The 20,622-nt window shown below is 44.4% G+C and overlaps 2 protein-coding genes across 6 annotated transcripts in view; one reads left to right on the top strand and one right to left on the bottom strand.

The window, feature by feature from the left end:
• KDM5A (lysine demethylase 5A) overlaps positions 1 to 3,130 on the bottom strand; it is a 45,964-nt gene extending 42,834 nt beyond the window's left edge. For both annotated transcript variants that reach the window (XM_086885545.1, XM_086885546.1), the window contains exons 1-2: positions 2,886 to 3,130; positions 999 to 1,076 (exon numbers count right to left, since the gene is read on the bottom strand). In XM_086885545.1, the coding sequence (XP_086741671.1) occupies positions 999 to 1,076; positions 2,886 to 3,050 (243 nt within the window). In that variant the 5' untranslated portion in view covers positions 3,051 to 3,130. The remainder of the gene's footprint in view (positions 1 to 998; positions 1,077 to 2,885) is intronic.
• Positions 3,131 to 4,425: 1,295 nt separating this feature from the next.
• Positions 4,426 to 16,345, top strand: CCDC77 (coiled-coil domain containing 77). 4 transcript variants are annotated; one of them, XM_086885543.1, is made up of 11 exons: positions 4,426 to 4,827; positions 6,171 to 6,387; positions 7,570 to 7,712; positions 9,219 to 9,315; positions 10,584 to 10,641; positions 11,385 to 11,482; positions 12,317 to 12,465; positions 12,793 to 13,033; positions 13,861 to 13,986; positions 14,072 to 14,224; positions 15,972 to 16,345. In XM_086885543.1, the coding sequence occupies exons 1-11, from the start codon at positions 4,784 to 4,786 to the stop codon at positions 16,116 to 16,118; spliced, it is 1,473 nt and encodes a 490-aa protein (XP_086741669.1). In that variant the 5' UTR covers positions 4,426 to 4,783; the 3' UTR covers positions 16,119 to 16,345. The 4 variants fall into 4 exon arrangements, 2 of the variants coding, with proteins under 2 accessions (XP_086741669.1, XP_086741670.1); XM_086885544.1 differs by having other exon boundaries at positions 4,470 to 4,827; positions 11,388 to 11,482; XR_015285821.1 differs by having other exon boundaries at positions 4,481 to 4,827; positions 14,048 to 14,224.
• The last annotated feature ends 4,277 nt before the right edge of the window (positions 16,346 to 20,622 follow it).

Below are 20,622 nucleotides of genomic sequence, written 5' to 3'. Positions count from 1 at the left end.
TGGGACAAAGCCTTACAGTCCTGAGAGAAAACAAGGTAACTTTTTATACTGTTTCCATTTTCAACACCCAACTTGGCAGGGGAGGTATTTCTTTGTCAGGTTAAAAAAACTTAGGAATAGAAACGCTATTAAAAAGAAGAATCTTTACAAAAATAAAATTATATATGCTTTTCTCTCTGCATTTAAGACCATTTAAATTAAATTCCTACCAAATTAATTTCTTGGTCTGATAGCAAAATGCATGCTTATGAAATAATCAGCATCCCAGGGAGAAACACAAGAACAATTATTAAAATATACACTGGTGGGGAGGAGGGGAATTACAAACAGATTTTTATATATATGCTTTAACCACACAAAGGGCCTCGTCCCTGGGGTAATTCTGGAGTACTCAAATCACTTTCCATAAGGAGACCCATTTACAAGCCAAATGACATTTTGGTATGTGAACAAAGCAAGGCTTTGAGAAATGTTGTAGAGAAAATGAAAAACCGGGACAGAATGGAGGTCACACTACTTTCAAGAGAGCTCACATAAGTTTTTAAATCATAAAATTAACCAGCTATAATAAGCCTATAAAAAAATCATTTTAAGGCTTAAAAGGCATTATCACAACAGCATGAGGTAACCAGAGACATCAGAGCTGCAGTAAATATTTTAAGAGGAAAAAAATCATGCCTGTGGAGCTCTGAAGGCTAGACAGTGGCTGTTCTTACTACACATATGATATTTGGAATTCATTTTAGACACTTCCAGCTGAATGTGAAAAACTCCTGTGGCTATTTTGGGTAATAAAATAAAAACCAGATTTTTCTCAAAGCCATGGAGAATTATTTTATACAAACTCTGCCACGACCAAGTATAAACATTGATGTGGTCTATGGGCTTCTAAAGTGTTCCCTGTCCAGAAACCTGCCAAGATGCAAATCTCAAGCAGGGAGACCTAGCTCTTGCTTTCAGTGCAAACACAAAATTATATCAACAGTGGAAAAGCTCACCTCCAGCTCATTCAGGCGCTGAATTCGTGGAGTGAATCGAAAACTTTGTACTTCACATGCAAATGGAGGCTGCCAGTCCTAAACAGAGACAGAAAGACATTTTATTGTTTCCAGAAACTTCTCTGAAAAATGCACAGAACACCCTAATAATGCCTGAGTAAACAAGCTTCCAATAGTAAATTAGTTTCCCAGAACAACTGGTGATATCACTTTCCAATTTTAAGACATTTTTGCGCTTATACAACAATGTTCCTCCCACCATATTTTAGTTTGAAGAAAGATCCTCACAGATTCAAAAATGTCAAAGAAAATAAGGTTCAAAGCATCTCAGTATGCATTACCTCACGCTAGGCTTAAACATGAGATACACTCTGTGGCTGGTGGCTTATTTATTTACTTTAAAAAAAGAATCCATATATCTTGCACACAGAAAAATCCTCAGTGTCAACAGCAGCTAAGACCAAATCAGGGACATTATAACACAGCTAACGTTTTTCTGCTTGTTCACAGTCATTTCAATAAAGACAGGACCACCAGTCAGGAGCCCAACTCCTCAACACAAACGGAGCCTTAAACAAGGACTTTCTCAGAACTGCCAGGGCTCGGTGCAACCCCAAGTGCCTCCCAGCCCCATCTCTCAAAACCATGCTACGATTCAAAACAAGGAGTTCAGCTTTTCAGCACTTTTTACCAAAGCTGCAGTTACAGCAGGCTGTCTACCTTACAGTGGCTGCACCAGAGGAAGGACACACCGTTACAGGTGGACAAGCCACACAAAACGATTATTATTTGCTCTGCTGCAGCATATAAAGGCCTCCAGCACAACCTTAAATATTTACAACTCCTAACGACAGAAGAGAGTCAGGTTAGTATGAAACGTCCGATTTAGCAATTATTGCAGGCTGCAAATCAACCCAAGGCGTGCATCCTGTGAAACCCTGCGAGGCAAACAGCTCAGCAGTCCTGGACAAACACAAATGCATCCAATGGCCAGGAAGGTTCCAGTTATCCTCCATGAACAGGATCTGGATCCGTTCCTTGTGGCCTCTCAACCTGAGCTGTGCAGCTTATTTTAGAAAGGGCAGTCCCTTGGAGGTCAAGTTTTCACCATGTCATTAAACCAGCTACATACATTCCGGGAACCAAAACAGGTCAGGAGAGAAAGAACCATGAAATCCAATCAGCAACCCCCATCTCCACACTGTTCTCAGTTACACGCTTTCTTTCCAGGTTTTTACCTCTCTCATTGTTTTCAAGTCTCTTATTAACGGCTGAGTTTGGAGTTTATTTGCACTTTAATAATTTAGCGACACAATTGCCTTTTGCCCGATGCTCTCCCTGCGATGACCCGCCTTGCCAGACAGGTGACCCCAGGGAAGGACCGAGAGATTAAGGCGAAGAGCTGTGCCAAACGCAATGCCCGTACACCAACAGCTTGGCCCTTCTCCTCCTAACAGCCTGAAAACTACGTGTATAAACAATGCTCCATTACGAACGAATACCCTTTCTTCTCCCTCTTCCCCCGCCCGGAGCAAGCGTCCGATTTCACCTACAGAGCCTTCCCAGCTTTCTCAAGTCCACTGCTGGCGTTTTGGAAGCGAAAATAGCGTCAGGTCCCGGGCACGGGCACGCACTGCTCGCTTCCCGGCTGCTCCAAAGCAGCCGCTACAAAGCCCCGCTCGGAGGGCAAAGGCTCCACAGGTTCCTCGGCGTCCCTGGCACGGACACCGCGGCCTATGGAAAGCGACACACGAAACCGCGAGCGAGAACGGAGCGCGGGGGAAGGGCCTGCCCGGCTGCTCCCCTCCTCCGCGGGGCCACCGAGAGCCCGGAGCGGCCGGCGCCCCCCGGGGACCCCGCGGGCGCAGCCCCCAAGGCGGGCGGTACCTTGGGGGGCCGGATCTTGCAGATGCCGGTTTTCTCGGCCAGGCCGCGGATGCGGCCGATGAAGCCGAGCGGGTCGCTGAACTCCTCCCAGCTCGGCTCGAACACGGGGCACTCGGGCGGCGGCACGAACTCGGCCGCGTAGCGCGACCCGCCGCCCCCCGCCATGGCCGCAGGGGGAGGGGGGCGCCGCCGCCGCCGGGAGCGCAGGGCGGAGAGGGCGGCCGGGGGGCTCAGGGGCTGTGCCGGGGGCCGAGGCGCATCCCCCGGCGGCGCTGCCGGGCGGGGTAACGGGACGCGCTGCCGAGCGCCGCTGTCGCTGTCCCGGCCGGGGCCGCTCCCCCCGCCAGAGCCCCGCTCCTCGCGGCCCGGCCCGCCGGAAGTGACGGGGACGGCTGATCCCTCCCCGGAAGTTTTCGAACGTTGCCTTCCGATCCAAAAAGTAGTCCCGCCGCTACGCTTCTTCTGGCGAGGTGGTTTCCGCTTTCGCCGCTCCCGATGACGTCTCCGCGACAGACTCCAGCGCAAACCCGCCCCGCCCGCCGCCCCTCAGAGCTCTGCGAGGGGCAGGAGGAACCGGGGACCGGCGAGGGCGGGGCCGCCGCCACTTCCGCCGCGGAGGAATGTGCGACGAAAGGCCTGCCTTTCACTTCCGGTTCCGCGGGGCCGCGTCGCCCATTGTCTGTGCCGGACGTCAGATGCGCCGGGGGAGGCCCCGCCCCGGCCCCGCCCCCGGCCCGGCCCCCCAGCCCCGGCCCCGCCCCGGCCGTGCCCTCAGGAGCCGCCGGTCGGTACCGAATGGAAGCGGCGGAGATCACCGGATCACCGAGCCCAGCGCCGGGCCCTGCACAGCACCATCCCCAAGCATCCCCAGAGTCCCACGCTGTACCCGGGAGCGCTGGCAGGCTGGGGCTGTGCCCGCTGCCCTGGGGAGCTGTTCCCAAAACACCCTCGGGGGGAAAAACCTTTTCCTGATACCCCAAACCTGCCCTGGCCCAGCTCCGGCCCATTCCCTCGGCTCCTTTCACTGTCACCAGAAAGAGATAAATGCCTGCCTCTCCTCTTCCCCTCACAAGGAAGCTGAAAAATGTGATGAGGGAGAGCCTCATACTTTTTTAAGTAAGCCCTTTTTTTTCTTGTCATACAGAAAGATCATGTCTTTAAATAAAGTGTTAAGGAATGAGGAACCCTGGCTTATTACTGAGGAATTTGTTTTTTATGCAGCACACTTAATAAATTAGGAAATCGTTTGGTGCATAAATGGCAGCACTGCTAACAGGTACTACTGGGAATACGTGAGGAGGATGAGGAGGCTAAAAGGCGTCGGGATGACCTAAAGAACACATTCAATCCAGCCAGAATTTGAGCCAGTAACTTCTTCTGGCTGCTTCCGAATGCCGGATCATTTACAAAGGAAAAGGGGCGTTTCGCACGGCGTGTTTGGCTGCTGAGGATAAAGGTGGTTTTTATCTCGCCCTCACAGCAGCAGGCTCGGGGAGCGCAGGCCCCGCGCTCCTCCCTGCGGCCCGGCCGCGCACGCGCCGGGAGCCCTCTGCCCGCCCCGCGACTACAACTCCCAGACGCGCCGGCGCCGAGCCGCTGCCGCCCGTGTCGCGAGCACTGATTGGCACGAGGAGACGGCGCCGCATGAAAGCCTGTCTGTGATTGGAGAAGGCGGCGGGGGCGGGGCGTGGCGCCGTTTAAGCCGCGGCGGGCGCGGCGTGGCGGTTGTTTGGCCGTTGGGGCCGTGAGCAGGCGGCGGCGGGAGCCCCATCCCGGGGCCTCTATCCCGGGGCTTTTCCAGCGGGGATCCCGCCGGGCACCTCCCTCCGCCCGCCTGCCCAGGTGCCCGAAGCCGCCGTCCCCCGCCCACGGACACCCTGGCGCTCCGCAGGGGCGCGATGAGCGCGGCGGACTGCACGGCGGGGGCTCCGCGCTGCGCAAGGTAGCGGGTGTGGGGCCTGCTCCTGCCGGGACAGAGCGGCTCCCGGAGCCCTTTCCTTACTGCCTGCCACACCCCTTCGCCGTAGGGCACCTTTTGGTCTGCTCCTGTGCCTGCTGAGCCTCCTCGTTCTTCCATCTTTCCCTTCCTGCTGCTCTGCAGCTCCGCAGTAAAGCTCTCACCTCGTGCCTGGTGGCCTCTTTCCTTACAGTGTTACTTCTCTAAGTGTACTGATTGAGGCGTTTCTGGTCCTGCAGCAAGCTCCTGCAAGCAATACTTCCACTTTTGCGTATTTAATGCTTTCCTAGGGTGCCCGGAGTTTTCCTGGATGTGCACTGGGGCTCTGATTCAAGCAGCTTTTGTGAGTGGCTCCATAAAGGTGTCACCTTGCCTCAGTGTCACCTACCAAATTACTTTCTCATCAGAATTCCTGATTCTTCAGGACCACATTCTGAACTGTGTTTTCACTAAGCAACCCTAGTCAAGCCTCTAGTCAAGAGACTTCATAACTTATGTTATTTATAGTATCATGTACAAAAAAAAGTTTGTTATACCAGTATAAATAATGAATGCTTCCTAAGGTTTTGGACTTTTTTCGCAAATTTGGTGTTTGTTTGAAGAGATTAAATGTTTAAATGAACTAAATACTGTTTTGAGGAAAAATACAGTATGTAATTATACATATCCTTGATGCAATTTATATAATGTTGATTTGCTTTCCATGTAGCACTTGAACATAAGATTCAAGAATTTGGCAGCTTGTATTTCAGTCTTGAGAGTGGACAAGCTATGTGGATAAGAGCATCAAGTACACCAGAAAGGAAAGCACATCGATTCCTAGATCTACACCTTAAAGTACAGTAGCTGGTGCATCAGCTAGCCTGAATTATCATCTTTATTTGATGCTCTGTGTTCAGAAAGTGGTTTTCTCTCTGGGTGTCAGATAGCGACTGCCACAGATTGTTTTCCTGTTTATTTCACGGTGGTTGCTGCTTCTAATTGAAGAGCAATGGGCTTTTTATCCCCTGAGTTCTGACCTTCTATTATTTTTCCCCTCTTTTCATAGTCATCCTCCCCAAATAATGTGTTAGGCTTTGCTTCCATAACATCTTTTATGTTTTCCATCGGTTGGACCCTCCTCCACGGTGCAATACACCTGCAAACTGCTCTTTCTCAAAGTTCTTGGTTCTTCTAAATGCCATGATCTCCTGTGAATACCCAGAGAGCAGTCAAGCTAATGTGTGTTTTAAACTGAACCTGTGTAAAAATTTAAAATCTCTTTATTTTTGTGCTTTAATTTTCCTGTCTGAAGCTTACATGTCATCAGAGACTGTTTTTTTGTCCAGGCTGCCAACCCCCCGTGCCTCTTCCAGATCTGCTGAGTCCCACTCTCCAAGCCAGGAGGACTTGATTTCTCTCCCATCCGTCAGTGAGCGCTTGGCCCATCTTAACCCTTCCCAGGAGCTCCTGGAATATTACCGCAAGAAGATTGCTGACTTCGATGAGGAACATGAGGAGCTGATAAAAAGGCTGGAGAAATACAAACAAACCTATGATGAGCAGGTTAGCAAATGAGTTTTTGAGCAATGATGGAATCCATTCACAAGCTTGGTATTTTTATTCAGTTGAAAACTCAGCACAGAAGTCTTGGGAATCACCAGTGACATGGTAGAGCTAGGAAGAAATAAGTAGATTTTGGGGGTTGATTTTACAGTCTAGCTGTCTGTCCAGTGTCAAATCAAATGGAACCATGCCTGTAGGATGTTCTTCTGAAGTCCTTATATCTTCACAGTGGGAATTTTGCTTCTTTTTTATATTGAGGCCCGAGTTTAGATGCTCATTTCCCATGTGGTCCAGCTTCTTTCCCTTGCTTCTTGTAGTGAAGGAATGGTCTTTTGTTCAAATTTAATAGGTTTTAACTTATAGATATAATTTGTATTTACTGTAGAGGAATTCATAAGTTTGGCTATAAGCTGTTAAACAGAAATCTGAAAATTTGCCTTTTAAGAGGAAGGAGTCTCACAGAATATTTGCAAGATATGCAGTACTGTGGTATGGGCTATAGCATGAATCTGCCTAGCAGTCATCTCTGTGTAATTGTGGATGGTTCTTTGGGACTAAAGCAGTCACTTCTGAGGTGATTGAGCTGCCTCCTCGAGCACTGGCCATGCTTGAAACAGCCTGAAAGTCCTGGGGGAAGTATGTACTGTGCATCTTACTGTGGTGTGGGAAAAAGAGGGGCAGGTTGCAAAACGAATGGTTACAATGAATTCTTACAAGAATGGTTGATAGCTTCCTGCACCAGGTAGAAAAAATGAGACATAGTAACTAGCTGCTCACTGCTTAGTAACTTAGCTCACTGCTAAACCATACAGATATTTTAATGTTTATTCTTCAGTGATTTATTTCAAAAATAAATGCTCTTACAGGGGCTTTGCTAGGTTTTTGTTGATGTCAGACTCTCCATACCTGCTCTATACCTTCTGCCAGTGTGGAAGTGCAACCGTTGGAAGCTGGAGACCCAAGCTGAGGCCTTATTTCACTGCTGTGTAGTGACAGTGATTCTCAGGGCTCTGAACTCTCAGCTGAAACATTTTAAAATAATTTTTCCAATGCTGCCCTCATCTGGCAAATATTATAGGAAAGTAAAATAGTTCTTGAGCTGGCTGTCCTATGGCAGTTCCAGACTCAGAGCACAAGTTTGTCCAGTGCTCTGTTTTCAAGTACCTCCCTCTCTCCACTCAGCACCAGTTGCACTGGGAAGTCCGCCACTTGGAAGAGGAGATTGCAGAGCTGCAGAAGGCTTTGAGTGATATGCAGGTGTTCCTCTTCCAGGAGAAGGAGCAAGTCCTCCGCCTGTACTCGGAGAATGACCGGCTGAAACTCAGGTGGGCTGGCTTGTGGGGGAGCTGGGACACTGCCAGCAGCGCTTCCTGTGCTGTGTTCTCAGCCACACCTGCAGTCCTCAGGGCAGCAATCATTCCACACTTCCTAGGGTGGGCTCCTAGGAAATCATACCAGTGTTGGAGGCATGGTGCAATCTCTTGGGCTGCTAAATATGTTTCCACTTACTATTCCTCCTATTCTGCTAGTAGAGGGAAGAGCAGGAATTGAACATTGGTTCAACTTTGAATTGTCTGTTACAGTTTGAATGTGAAGTTTTGATTGAAGCTGTCTCTGGGGGGTTGACCTTGGCTGGATACCAGGTGCCCACCAAGACTCTTTATCACTCACCTCTGCTGGACGGGAGAGAAAACACAAGAAAAGATTCATGGGTCAAGATAAGGGCAGAGATCATTTGCCAGTTACCATCACAGGCAAAACAGACTTGACTGGGGGAAATTATGAACAATTAAATGACCAGAAGGCTGAAGCCTCTGTCTTACAAAGACAGGCTGAGAGAGTAGAGGCTGCTCAGCCTTGAGAAGGCTCCAGGGAGCCCTTATAGCAGCCTTCTAGCACTTAGAGGGCCTACAAGAGAGCTGGAGAGGGACAGGAGCATGCAGTGACAGGACAGGAGGGGGATGCCTTTTACTGCAAGAGGATGGGTTTAGATTAGTTGTTGGCAGGAAGCTCTCTACTATGAGGATGGTGAGGTGATGCAACAAGTTGCCAAGAGAAGCTGGAAATGTTCAAGGCCAGGTTGGATAGGTCTCTGAGAAACCTGGTCTAGTGGAAGGTTCCCTGCCTGTCGCAAGGGGCTTGAAACTAGAGGATCTCTAAGGTCCCTTCCAACCCAAATCATTCAATGAAATCAGAGTAGAATAATGAGAAACAAACCCAGATCTTAAAGCACCTTTCCCCCACACCTCTCTTCTCCCAGCTCAGCTTTACTCATTAATCTTCTACCTCCTCCTCCTGAGGAGCACAGGGGGGCAGGGCATGGGGGTTGTGGTCGATTCATTACATATTGTCCCTGCTACGTGTTCCTCTTCACTCTCTTTCCTGTCTACCACTAATTTTTCCATTTAAGATTTAAGAACTTAAAACATGTGTTGGTGTGCTTTGGCACTTCTCAGGAGTGTGATAAAAAAATCTGATACAGCCCTTAGTGTAGTGTGCTTTTATAACAATGGACGCTTACAACCTGAAAGAATTTTAGGTAGCTCATAACTCTTAATGCAAATTCTTTCCACCATGTGCTCTCATATCTGCCTACATAGTATTGTCATACTTGAAAAGAGAAATGCTCTGCAATCTCAGCAAAATTGGTGGTGTTCTTGTATTGGCAGCATCAGGAATATCTTTGGGAGCTTGTTTTTAAAACTGTATTCTCAAGACTGCAACAGGTTGGAAAACGTGCAAGCATCAACAGCTAAACTAAAAGGACAATGTGTCACAGTGTTGTGATGTATTTTTAAAAAAATCTGCTGACCACTTCCTTTGTATTCCAGGGAATTGGAGGACAAAAAAAAAATCCAACAACTCCTGGCTGTACTGGGAGCAGATGCAGGAGAAGTTACATACTTTCATAAGGAGCCTCCACATAAGGCAAGTTGCATTTTTCTGTACCTCTCCTCTTTGGATTGTAGCATGAGTATCTGTATCCCAGAGTCTGACCACAGCCCAGATCTGCCCCACAAGTCAAAGGTTGCTAAATGAGCCCAAAGCAAGAGGGGTCTGTGGGTTTTAGTAGAAATGCTGAAAGGTAAGTAAGAACAAGCACACTGAAAGTAGGATCAGCCTCCTTCTGCATTCAAAACACACCTCCAGATCGGCCTCTGAAATGTCAGATAGGAGTCTGAAGTCATCTGGCAAATGGTTGTCAAGAAGATGGCAAGAACACTACAAAAAGGAAAACAAGTGCAGGAAATGACTAGGCACAGTGTTTGAAGCTCAGCTGTCTCAGAATGCCTGTCTCTTAGAGCTTCAGTAAAGAAGACTGTGTGAAGGCTGCTGCAGCAGTTTCCTGAGCAGAAGACTGCTGAAGAACCATCCCCTCCAGACAACATTGTGTTGCATATTTCAGAAATGATGTTGAATTGTTTAAATGGTAGTGCATATGATGTGCAATGTAGTTGAACCTACTCAAGAAAGTCATGAGTGGCTTGGATATACAGAGACTACGATGGAAATATAGGATTTATTATGGAATAAGGTGCAGAAAAAGGCTGAAATATGCTGCATTGTTCATGGTTGCTGTGCACTGCTCAAGCTCTTCAAAAAGCTTTAAAATTCGTGGTTTAGGGTAGCTCTAAAATTAGGCCTGTTATGTTATATCAACCTGAAGATAAGCATTGGGGCTATAACCTGCTCTTTCATGGCCTCCTTTTTTTCAGGTGGGTTTCAGTTCAACAGTTGAGTTTCAGTATTTTTATCATTTAGCTTTTATCTCAGGCTTGTTCAGTATCTTGAATGAATGTGCTGATAAATGAAGCTTCATGCTTCTCTGTCTTGCTGAGACAAGGAGGAGTATAAAAGAAGGAAATAGCATCATCTTCACCTTCCTCTTCTCTCTGTCTCCAAAATGCTCTTTTTCCTACTGAGGGTGCTGATTTTCATCCTAATGAAGCCATCAAAGGCAGAATTACTTTCCACTTCTTCTGGTGAAAAATGTAGAGGCAGTAATGGCAAAACTCAGCTGTGATAAAGGAAACTTTTCAACATGGGCATTACAATTTTGAATGTTTCTCTTGCGTTGTGGTAGAAGTAATAAGGTAATTCTTATGTATATCTCATTTTAACTTTTTAAGATTTGTTCCTGACCATTGCAGCTTTGGGGAAGTAGATGCTCAGTGCAGATGTCTTTTTTTCTGTAGGTTACTGTTCTGCAAAGGCCAGCAGAGACCCAGGAACGAGATGATGTTTCTAGCACAGGTACCACACCAAGCTGAGTGACAGCAGCTCAGCTCTTGCTGTTTTTGTGTCTGTCTCCTGTATGCCAAAATAATCCCTGTCTGTGAATGCTTTGATAAATCTCTATTAAATTCCCTAAATGTATCCAAACATATCCATGCAGTACTCTTGGCTTCCCTTCAACAGCCTTTAAAATAGCCTTATGTAGCTCTGGTGTCACTGATGTGCCCAGCTAAGGAGGAGGCTGCAGGACCCTCACGTGGCTGTTCTGGAGCTGGGCAGGTACCAGCTGGCCAGGCACCTTTGCCTCAGCCTCTCCAAGCTGTGAGGCTCTGCTTGCCTTTAGTGCAGACAGTAGTGTGCCTCCATCTGCCTACATACTCATTTTCTCATTATTGTCTCATCAAATTGACTGCAATTAGCCAACAAGCTCAAAACTCATTCAAGCCTTGATGCTTGTGCAGCTGCGGTATCTGCCTAGTCATCATTTATTTTAAGAAAACATGTCAAGTTTTCTTTCTATATGTGCCAACAAAATTAGAAGGGTGCCTAAATACTGCAATATGATAGAGGAGATAAAGGTATGTGATCACCCAAAGTTCTAGAATTCTTTTCTTTCAGCTTACTCTCCTAGAAGTCCTTGTGACTGTAGCAGTGGCAACCTTTTAACTGTTCCTGTAGGCCCACCAGAACACAAATATGTCATGCTTGGAAGGGTACTGCAAGTACATTGGAAAGCCATTTACTTCTTTAAATTTCTTCAGTAGGCACGGAGAAGAGCACTTCAAAACTAACAGCCAAAGGAGAGAAAACAGGAAGTTCTGAGAGATATCAAAAACATGATGAAACACTTCTACTACAGGTAAAAACATCAGCTAACTGGTGGACATAACTGCTGGCTTGCAGAGAACTAAGATAAAAAAATATGCTGTCTGCTTAGATAAGTTGTAAATGTACCAGTTGTATAAATCCCTGCATCTTACTATGGATTCACACTTTGTCAGCTTACTTAGCTGTTTCTTTGCTGGGAATGTAAAATTCAGGAGCTGATTCTGGAAGCTTTATGTAAGCAGATGTTCCAGTAATGTCAACTGAAATATGCTGTCCTTAAGTATAGAATGTGTAATTGATGTGAGCTCCCATAATTTGATAGCAGGTATGAATTTACATTAAACCCACTGAGGATGTGCAGGGTTGGGTGTTTTGTGGAAGTGTGACAAAAGCAATGTGTTTGAGACAGTATTAGGCAGCCCCCACAAGGTGCACTGATACAATGAAATGTTCCCTTTTCTAGACTTCCATAAAAGTTTAGGTATAGGTAGCATGACAGAATGAAAGATAAAATGTGCAGAATCATAAAATGTATGTAAAGTATGACGAAGGATGAAACAAGAAAAGCAAATAATGGACAAACTTGTACAGCAGATGGTGGTGGTGGTTGTTGTTTTCATTATTATTATTAGTTCAAGCAAAGGTACAGAAGTGTCTCTGCATATTCCACTGCATTTGCTAGATTGAAGTTGTGCAATTTAAATTTGAACAATATAAAAAACAAAAGTTTGAGAAATTAGAACTTCCAAAGGTGTGTTATCAGGTACAGTTTTTGACCTAAATCTTGGAATTTAAGAGATTTGCAGGGAGAGGAGCAGAGCTGGAGTGAGGGCTTGTTCTGTAATGCCTTTGTTTGTTTGTGCAGGTGAAGGCCCTGCAAGCTCAGCTGGAAGAACAGACACGATTAACCAAGGAACAGGTTGAGGCACTTCTCGAGGACAGGAGGATTCAGATGGAGGAGGCTGAGGTCCGGCATCGGAGGGACCAGGACAAGATAAAAGCTATAACAGAAAAGTGAGTGTGGGAGCATGACCAGGATGTAGTCATGAGATGAGAAGAGAGGGAGCAATAGAAATGTTATGACTTGCAGTGTGTTGCTTCCTGCAGCAGGCAGAAAAGCAAATTATGCAGCCATCTGGTAGTGTGTGTGGAAGATGAGTGGAATAATCTGCTTATTAAAAATCCTCTCTCACAAAAGCACTTCTTTCATTAGATGAGAAGAGTTAAACTCACATTTAGACCACCTGTCTTCTGTGCTTTTTCTGACTTGCAGTGATGACTGATGAAATTAGGGTAGGCACTAGGAAAGAAGTTAACTCCACTGGGGTTCCCTTTTTGCAGGCTCCACAAAACCCAAAATCTCTTATATGAGAGTACTCGTGACTTTCTGCAGCTCAAGTTTAATACCAGAGCCAATGAGAAAGCATGGATGGCAGAGAAGGACAGTCTGTTGAGGAAACTGGCCAAAGATCTGGATCACCTTGTTTTCAGCACTGAGTCAGGAAAAAAGAAACAGAAAGAGCTGAAGAAGATGATTCAAGAAAATGATGGAGCTTCAAAACTCCAGAGCAGAGAAGTAAAGGTAATTTTATTTATTTGTTTTTGTAGAGGCTCTTTAACGGTTTTTGACTAGAAAATTGCAAGCACCTTGACTTGGGCACAATAGACAGTCACTAGGAGCAGTTTCAAGGTTGTACTGGAGTGCCTTAAGTTATATTGTTGTTGGCACTAATCTAAATAAAAAACCTCTCCTGCTTCAAAATCAGCATCACTTTCAAATTTCAGATAAAATGTATAGCTAGGATTGATGGTAGCATGTCACTGTCAGTTTCTTTCATGCCCAGAATTAATTCTGTAAGCCATGTGACAAGTGGGGCAAACAGTTTTTAACGTGCTGATTGCACATGGCTCTCTGTTCCTCTCTGAGCTAATGGTCATGGAATGCTGTGTGTGGATCTTCCTTGCTGCTCTCAGGGGAGAAAGGCTCCTCTCAGTTGATGCCTTTCAGCTCTTCTCTAGCAGTCTCAATTTTTATTCCTCTTCCACTTCCAGTAAGAAGCTGGGAGGTCGGAATAAGGAGTCAGAAAGTAAACAAGTAACAGGGAATTGTTTCCATCTACCCCTGAACTGCAGTACTGGGCAAGCAGCTGTGGAAGGGGAGTTACAGCCTTAGTTCTATGTCATTGTTAATGATGAACAGTCATACAAAACTGGTAACTTAATTCAAGGGTTTTGGTAATGGGACTGATGTTAGAATATTGTCCTCACATACTTATGAGCTCTAGTTCCAGTTGTTAATTTTTATCTTCCTGTCACACTGGCAGTGTTATCACACTTGCATGTCCAGGGTAGGGGAAGTTTTGTAAGCAGAGTCTTGAGTTAATTCTTTGTGTTCCTCCTCTGTCCTAGTTCCTGCAAGACAAGCTAACTCAGGAAAAGCACCTGTCACACATGTACAGAGAGCAGTGTGTCTCCCTGGAAGGGGAGGTGGCTAGGATCCGTGAGGAGAGAGATGCTGGCAAAGAACTCTTCAAGGTAATTAGTCTGTAATCACCTGCTGGCTGTGTGATGATCTTGCAGCATTTATTTTGTACAGCCTATTGAGTTTTCATCTCCATAGGATCGCTCAGAGAAGATGATGAAGCACCTGAAACTGATGACTCAGAGATGTGAAGCCTTGGAAAAACGTCGGAGTATGGAAGTAGAGGGCTTCAAGAATGATGTCAAACAGCTGCAGCAGAGACTGAAAAATGTAGAGAAGCAGATTTATAAGGTAGCAGCTAAGCTTTTCTGAGACAGACTGTTGGGGGATTATCCTATAGAGGTGTATTCTCAGCATTTAATGTAGTTTTTTCCCCTAGGGTTAAGGAAATAATTCCTTTTCTAAGTGCTCCTTTAAATATCAGTGTCTGACAAAACTTGCCTCCTCTGTATTTTACAAAGCAAAAAAAGATTTGTCATTGTTTATCAATTAGGCATCAAGCTTACCAGGATGTCTTGGCTATACATTAGCTGTGTATTTTTGTTTCCACTCTCAAAAGTTCATATGTGATACCTGTAGCTTACTTAGCTGTCTCAAAATTGCAAGGCAGTAGTTTGATTCAGAAATTTATCCTGCAAAGAGAATGATTTTTGTTTTCTTTGTGAGAGCCATAGTGTTTGGTTCTGTTCCAAAGAGGTAAGACCATTCTTAAGTATTGTTAACATTCTGTTTATTACTTTAATATGTCGTTTGTGACTTTGTGAAAATCACTGCGGAAGCAATGGCTAGAAACTGAAGCTGTGTTCTCTGCAGTAGCATCCAGATGTGCAGATGAACATCAGAAGAGCTTAGAGGGAAGGGCACAACCTTGATGTTGCTTGGAGTTCAGGATGAGGCATTTATCTATAATAAGCTTGGCATAGCTCAGACTTTCCTGCAGGAGTCTGGCAGTGCTACCAATTCATTCTTTCCCTGTACTTTTGATACACAGTTCAGTTTATGCACACTAATCCATTTATTTTGATTAAAATAATCAATTTTTTATATATATATGTAATGGCCTGTAGGTTTTTCAAGTCTATTCTTTAAGGACTAACAGCAGTATATGAAAGGGGGGAAAGCGTGCATGATGCCTTTACTTCAGACTTGTATGTTTTATATCTGTGGGTGTGCTCCTCATTGTATTCTCCATTTCTTAACACTGTTAACCACAAGAGGGCAGAGGAACAAAATACTTGGAAGAAGTCTCCAGAGGGATCATGCAATCCTTCTCATCACTTGAGGCTCAAAATTACTAGAGATGACTAAATTTCCTCATTTGCATATTAAAATCTTTGGCTAAGAACTACATGATGACACAACAAGAAACCATAATGGGTCAAGAGAACAGAGGGAATTTAGAGCAGCTTCCAGAGCTGCTGTGCCCTTGAAAGGTGCTGGGCTGGCATGCTATCCAGTTGCAGGGTGACAGGAAATGTCAGCCCTGGCCAGCTTGCCATCAGGAATTCTGATTATCCAGCAGCCTTTGTTCAGCACAAGCCATGTGGCACTGCCTGAGTCAAGGTGTTGGACTCGAGCTGCTCCTGTGTCCTGTGCAGTTCAGAGGCAGCAGCTCAGCCACAGCAGTTAGAACACCTCCACTTTTCATGGCAAAAGATGGGATGTCATCTTGGCTCCTGAGGTACTTAGAACTAGATATGAGTTACTTGATAAGTACTTTAACTTGCCCCTTTTTGTGTGTCTCTAAATAATACAGGAACTAGAAAGGAGTCAGCACAGTTATTTTAAGTTTTCTTCCTTGCCTATACTATAGTACAGCAGCACAGTGTTATGAAAGCTTTGTTCTTTATTTTTGGCTCTGGAGCACCTTTCTGTTGGTGATGTGCATAATCCCAGTGCTATTAACTTACATCTCCTCTGTGCTGGCTACAAAGGGTCTCCTTTACAGTTCTCTCCCTTATATACTTAGCATAATACTCCCTAAATTGTATTCTGTACAGCTTTGCCTTTTTTAATCTGTTTTTCTCTTTGTTTTTAGGTGACTTTGCATTTGGGACCAGACCAGGATCTTGCAATTCTACGTGAGGTCCGCCAAGGAAACAGGCTAACACGTAAAATTCAAGGAGAACTAAAAGACTTAAAAACAAAAATTTACATCTTAGAAGATGAACTACGGCACTGCTGAAGCTGAATTATTATCTGGCATCCTGATTTTAGGAATAGGACATTGCTAGGCTTGACTAGTCACACACAAGAACAGCTCCTGCTCGTTTGTTTCCTGGCACCCATTGACAGAAGGTTGAGGAAAGCTGCAGTTCATGTCATAAGTGTACAAGAGCCATTCCTAGTGTACCAGATTATATTGCTGTTTGAGCTGAGAGATGGCACCTGATAAAACTGACTTTAAAAGTACCTGATGACTGATCCATCAGGAGTGTGTGTATGCCTGTGTCTTTGTGCTAGGGATCAGTGTATACTATCCTTTGCCTTTATTTGGAACATATTATAGATCACATACATGATTGTAATGAAATTTTTAACCATAGAAGGATCTACTTGAGGATCTGAATTCTGGCTGACATTTTCCTATGTGAGAAGCAGCTTCTAAAATAGTTTATATAATTACTGTTTTGATGCTTAGCACCTCAGGATGTAACTGGAAATTCTCGTATAGGAAGTCTGTACTAAAGTGTCTTACATTTGACTCCTGGACAGGATAACTTCTAAAATGGCTCCAGTTTGCTTGGTTTTAACCTAATTGGAACAAACCTAACTGATTTAATATGGTGGGAAAAGATAACCCATTATAGAACTCTTCTTCAAGGATGAGCAACATTTACACGAGTTCTGAATGCTTGGTGGGGAGAGAGGTACTACACAACTGAAATTCATCTTTTCTTCCCCTTCCTCAAGGTTTTTTTAACACACAGAGGAAGCCCTTAACAAAGGGGGTCTCATATCTTCCTTAACCACCCTATTGTCTTTGTAGCCCTAAACAAGATCATGGTTTTGTGCAGAGAAATCATTCAGCTTTTGCTGCAGCAGTTGCTGCTACAACTGAGCTGCAACAAACTGGAGTGGAAGAGCAGGTGCCCAGTTGTTACTTGAGAGCTGTAACTGCTGTAGCAAAAGCTGTAGTGTCAGCAAATCTTGTCCACCTTGCAGCCTGAGAGCAGATCTGTAGTGGAGAAGGGATTTCAATGCCTCTGTTTCCTCTTTTACCTTTTTTTACCTTGTTTCTGAAGTGTACACCACAGAGGCTACTAGCACTTCCTGTCCCTTTGGGAAGAACTTAGTGTGTGAAAGCAGATAATTTCTTCTGGGTGTGGAAGTGGCTGTGCAGATCCTCATTCAGTGTTTCATAGGTAGATATGGAAAAGATGTATTTTTATGTGCTGTGGAGGTTTGGAGAAGGAAGAATGGTTTTTATAGCATGAGCTAAAGCAATGCAGGAGGGGAAATGCCCTTAAGATGTCCATACCCACTTCAGTTGTCTTAACCTTTTTGTGACAAGCCTGCTGTCCCTTCTGGTCCTGTTGTACTGTGACTTTTATTCTGTATGTGCTCTCCAGGGCAGTTGATCACAGACTTCAGTGGGAGTGGCTGGGTCTGTCCCTGGGTGCTCAGCTGCTCTGCAGCTTGCAAGGGGCTTTTTAAAGGAAGCTGCACTGATCAGCTGAGCTGAAAACACTGAACTGTTCAGGAATGGACAGCTCAGGTAAGGAAGGGGATTTAATCCATCATCCAGTCTCATTGTGTCCTAACTGGCTGGTACTTAGAGAAATCAAGCTAATTAAAGTGAGTTCATCTGTGAAATAACATACTGCTGGTTTGAAGGTAAGAGATCAATCCTGTCACAGGGCCTAAAAGGCTGCTTCTGAAAATTGCTGTATAATAAAGCCTTAGCCACTCATTCAGCAGGGTTTATCTACTAATTCAGCTGATGGGAACCTAGCAGAAAGGTCTCAAACCTGTAGAATCCTGTTTATTTTCAACCCTTCCAAGCTAAAAAATTGCCTGTGAAATGTCATTTTCCTCACTTGAAAGCCATGAAGTTTATCTGGGTAAAGACTTCAGGCTTTGGCATTCAGGTTTGTAAGACTGGGAGGAAGTATTGGGGGAAAAAGGATGTAAATGTTTAATTTCCTGTCTTCCTTACCAATATTCTTTAGACTTCAGAAAGACTGGACTAAAATGACAACATTCCTAATATATCTGCTAGTGTATCAAAATCAAAGTGAAGTTTGAACATGATTCTTAATATGTCACTAGGCTATGAACACTTCCTATGTGAGGGGGGTGGGAGGAGGGAAATTGTGGTATTGTTGCTCTGTAAATGCATTTTATTTGGAAGCTTGGTTATTTTTCCAAGCACAGGAAGTGCAGAGTATTGTAGATGCTCTTTCTGTGTGACATCATGTGGTCCTGTGAAATGTTGCCAAAACAAATGGGGACCTTCATGCCAAGAACTGCTTTAAAGAGCCAAGTGCTTCCCACCACTGACAGCTACCCTTTAAAATGTCCACTGCAAAAGGGTTTCCTGGGAGAAGTTCCACTACCTTCATTACTCAATTTTTCCCTACAGTTTTTTGGGTGGAAATCAAAACATATCGTTTACTCCAAAGATTGATTAGCTTTTTTTTGCTAATTGAAGTTAGTAATGTGTGACTTGTATCATTTCAATACAGCTAAAGCCAGGTTATGAGTGTGGGAGCACAGAATCTGAAAGATTTGCAAAATGTCTGCTTCTAAGATTAGAATAAAGGTTAGAACTGGACAAATGTTCTTACTGTGAGCCAAGATACTAAAACATCCCTTGCATAACCAGGAGAAAAATGAGGAGCAGGGAAAACCTTATTGTATTTAAGTAAGAAAGGAGTGCCTACTTTTCAGAAGGAATGTTGAAATATTGGTTAAGGCAGAGAACCACAGATGATTCAGAGGAAGAGAAAAGGTTGTGCAAGAGCTCATTTTGTCTTGCATTAAGAGGACTGATTAATATGTGTCTCTTGAAGACTGAAAACCTCCCAAAGGCCTCCCTGTCATGGCAGGGCAATGCTGAGCAACAACAAGTAGCCTGAACCTGAAGTTAATTTTAAAAAGGCACACATTTTTAACTGGAAGATTGTGCTTTTTCCCCTTATTATAGCAAACTAGGTGTGGAGATAACAAATTCACTGTCTCTATCTTCAAATCAAAACATTATTTCACCTCTGGAGAAGGCAGCTTGTTTTAATAAGTTACTGGGTTTGACCCATTAGAACTTAATGAAATATAATGGCATGAGCTAACAGGAAATAATTTAGTGGTTCCTTCTGGCTTCCAACCTGTGATGTATTTACATGCAGTATTTGTTGGAGTTTTTCAGTTTTCATGTAGCTGCTTTAATTATAGGGGTGTGCTGTGTCAGCTAAACCTGCACAGCAAGGTTACACAAGGTAAAACAAAACCAAAACTTTAAAAAATCCCTGGTCATCTTCCCATATCCCAGTCTGCAGTGATTCCCAAGTGAATTGGTGTGACTGCACTGGGGCAGACCAACACTTCTCACAGGTGTTAGAATAAATCTAAACAGTAATATAATATATGCTTGTATGCAGTGGCTATATTTAAATAGCTTTTGTAAATAGGATTAGCAGTTCAGAAACCCATACATGTTACCACTGTGGATGGACACTCTGGGCAGCCTGATCTTCTGCAACTGAAATGTTTCTATGTAGACCAGGAATTCTTTGATAATCAGAGATAGTATTTCTGAGTCTAGCTGGGAGCAACATGCCTGTGGACTTTGTTCTGGTAGATGTGTTCATACTCATGCAGAGTGATGTTGTTCAGACTTTTAATGAAAGCTCACAACCACATTTCATGTGATGTGCTAGAATGTGTTTGTGCCTGCTCAAAATCCTAATAAAGGTGTCCTATTTCTCCCCATTCAAGGGGTATCATAGGCCATTAGTATATTATGGACGTGTTAAGAGTCTGCTTTCTAACTTTTCTGCAATATTTTGCTTTTCTATTTTCTGGTTGCTTTAAATTGTAAGAAAATATCCCCTTTTCTCCCTAAAGAGTTTTCCTTAAATGTGCAAGTCTAGCTGTAGGAATACACACATTTTTAGTCTGTGGACTATGCAGGTTTAAAAAATGGGATTATGCACCAAAACATTTTTGGACACAGTGTAGAAAGTGTGAGTGGTGGGAGCTGCAGTTGATACCTTTTGACTGCTGTCTTTGTAAGGTTTCAGACAAAAAGAGCAAAGTTTAGATTCTTAGCTTGCATCGAAAGTTAAGGACTCTCTGTCCAAAACAGGCCATCAGAGGTAACCAATATTTAACCCCCTGGCAGGAAACATTTCTGCTGAGCTGAAGGATTTGAGAAGAGTGTGGTGAGCTCCTGGTATTTCCCATTTAGCACCAGGTGAGCTGCTGGAGAAAGGGCAGCTTTGAATGTGGGGTAGAGTGGCTGCCCTTCAAGTTAGCTCCAGAAATACAGCTTGAAAAACAGAGCCCTCAGTAGGGTTGGCTGTTCACTTGCACTGACTAAATTGCATATTTTAAGAATTGTGATGCTGTTGGACTGGGGACAGATGTGTAAATACAGATTATTTGGGTTTATTCAGAAAACCCAGAAGAGCTTTTAACACAGAAGTGCTTCAATGTTAAAGCAAGACAATTATTAACTGCACAGGCAT

Source organism: Cyanistes caeruleus, chromosome 4 (assembly GCF_971803275.1).
Source record: "Cyanistes caeruleus chromosome 4, bCyaCae1.hap1.1, whole genome shotgun sequence".
NCBI lineage: Eukaryota > Metazoa > Chordata > Aves > Passeriformes > Paridae > Cyanistes > Cyanistes caeruleus.
This window is presented reverse-complemented; position numbering and strand designations above follow the sequence as displayed.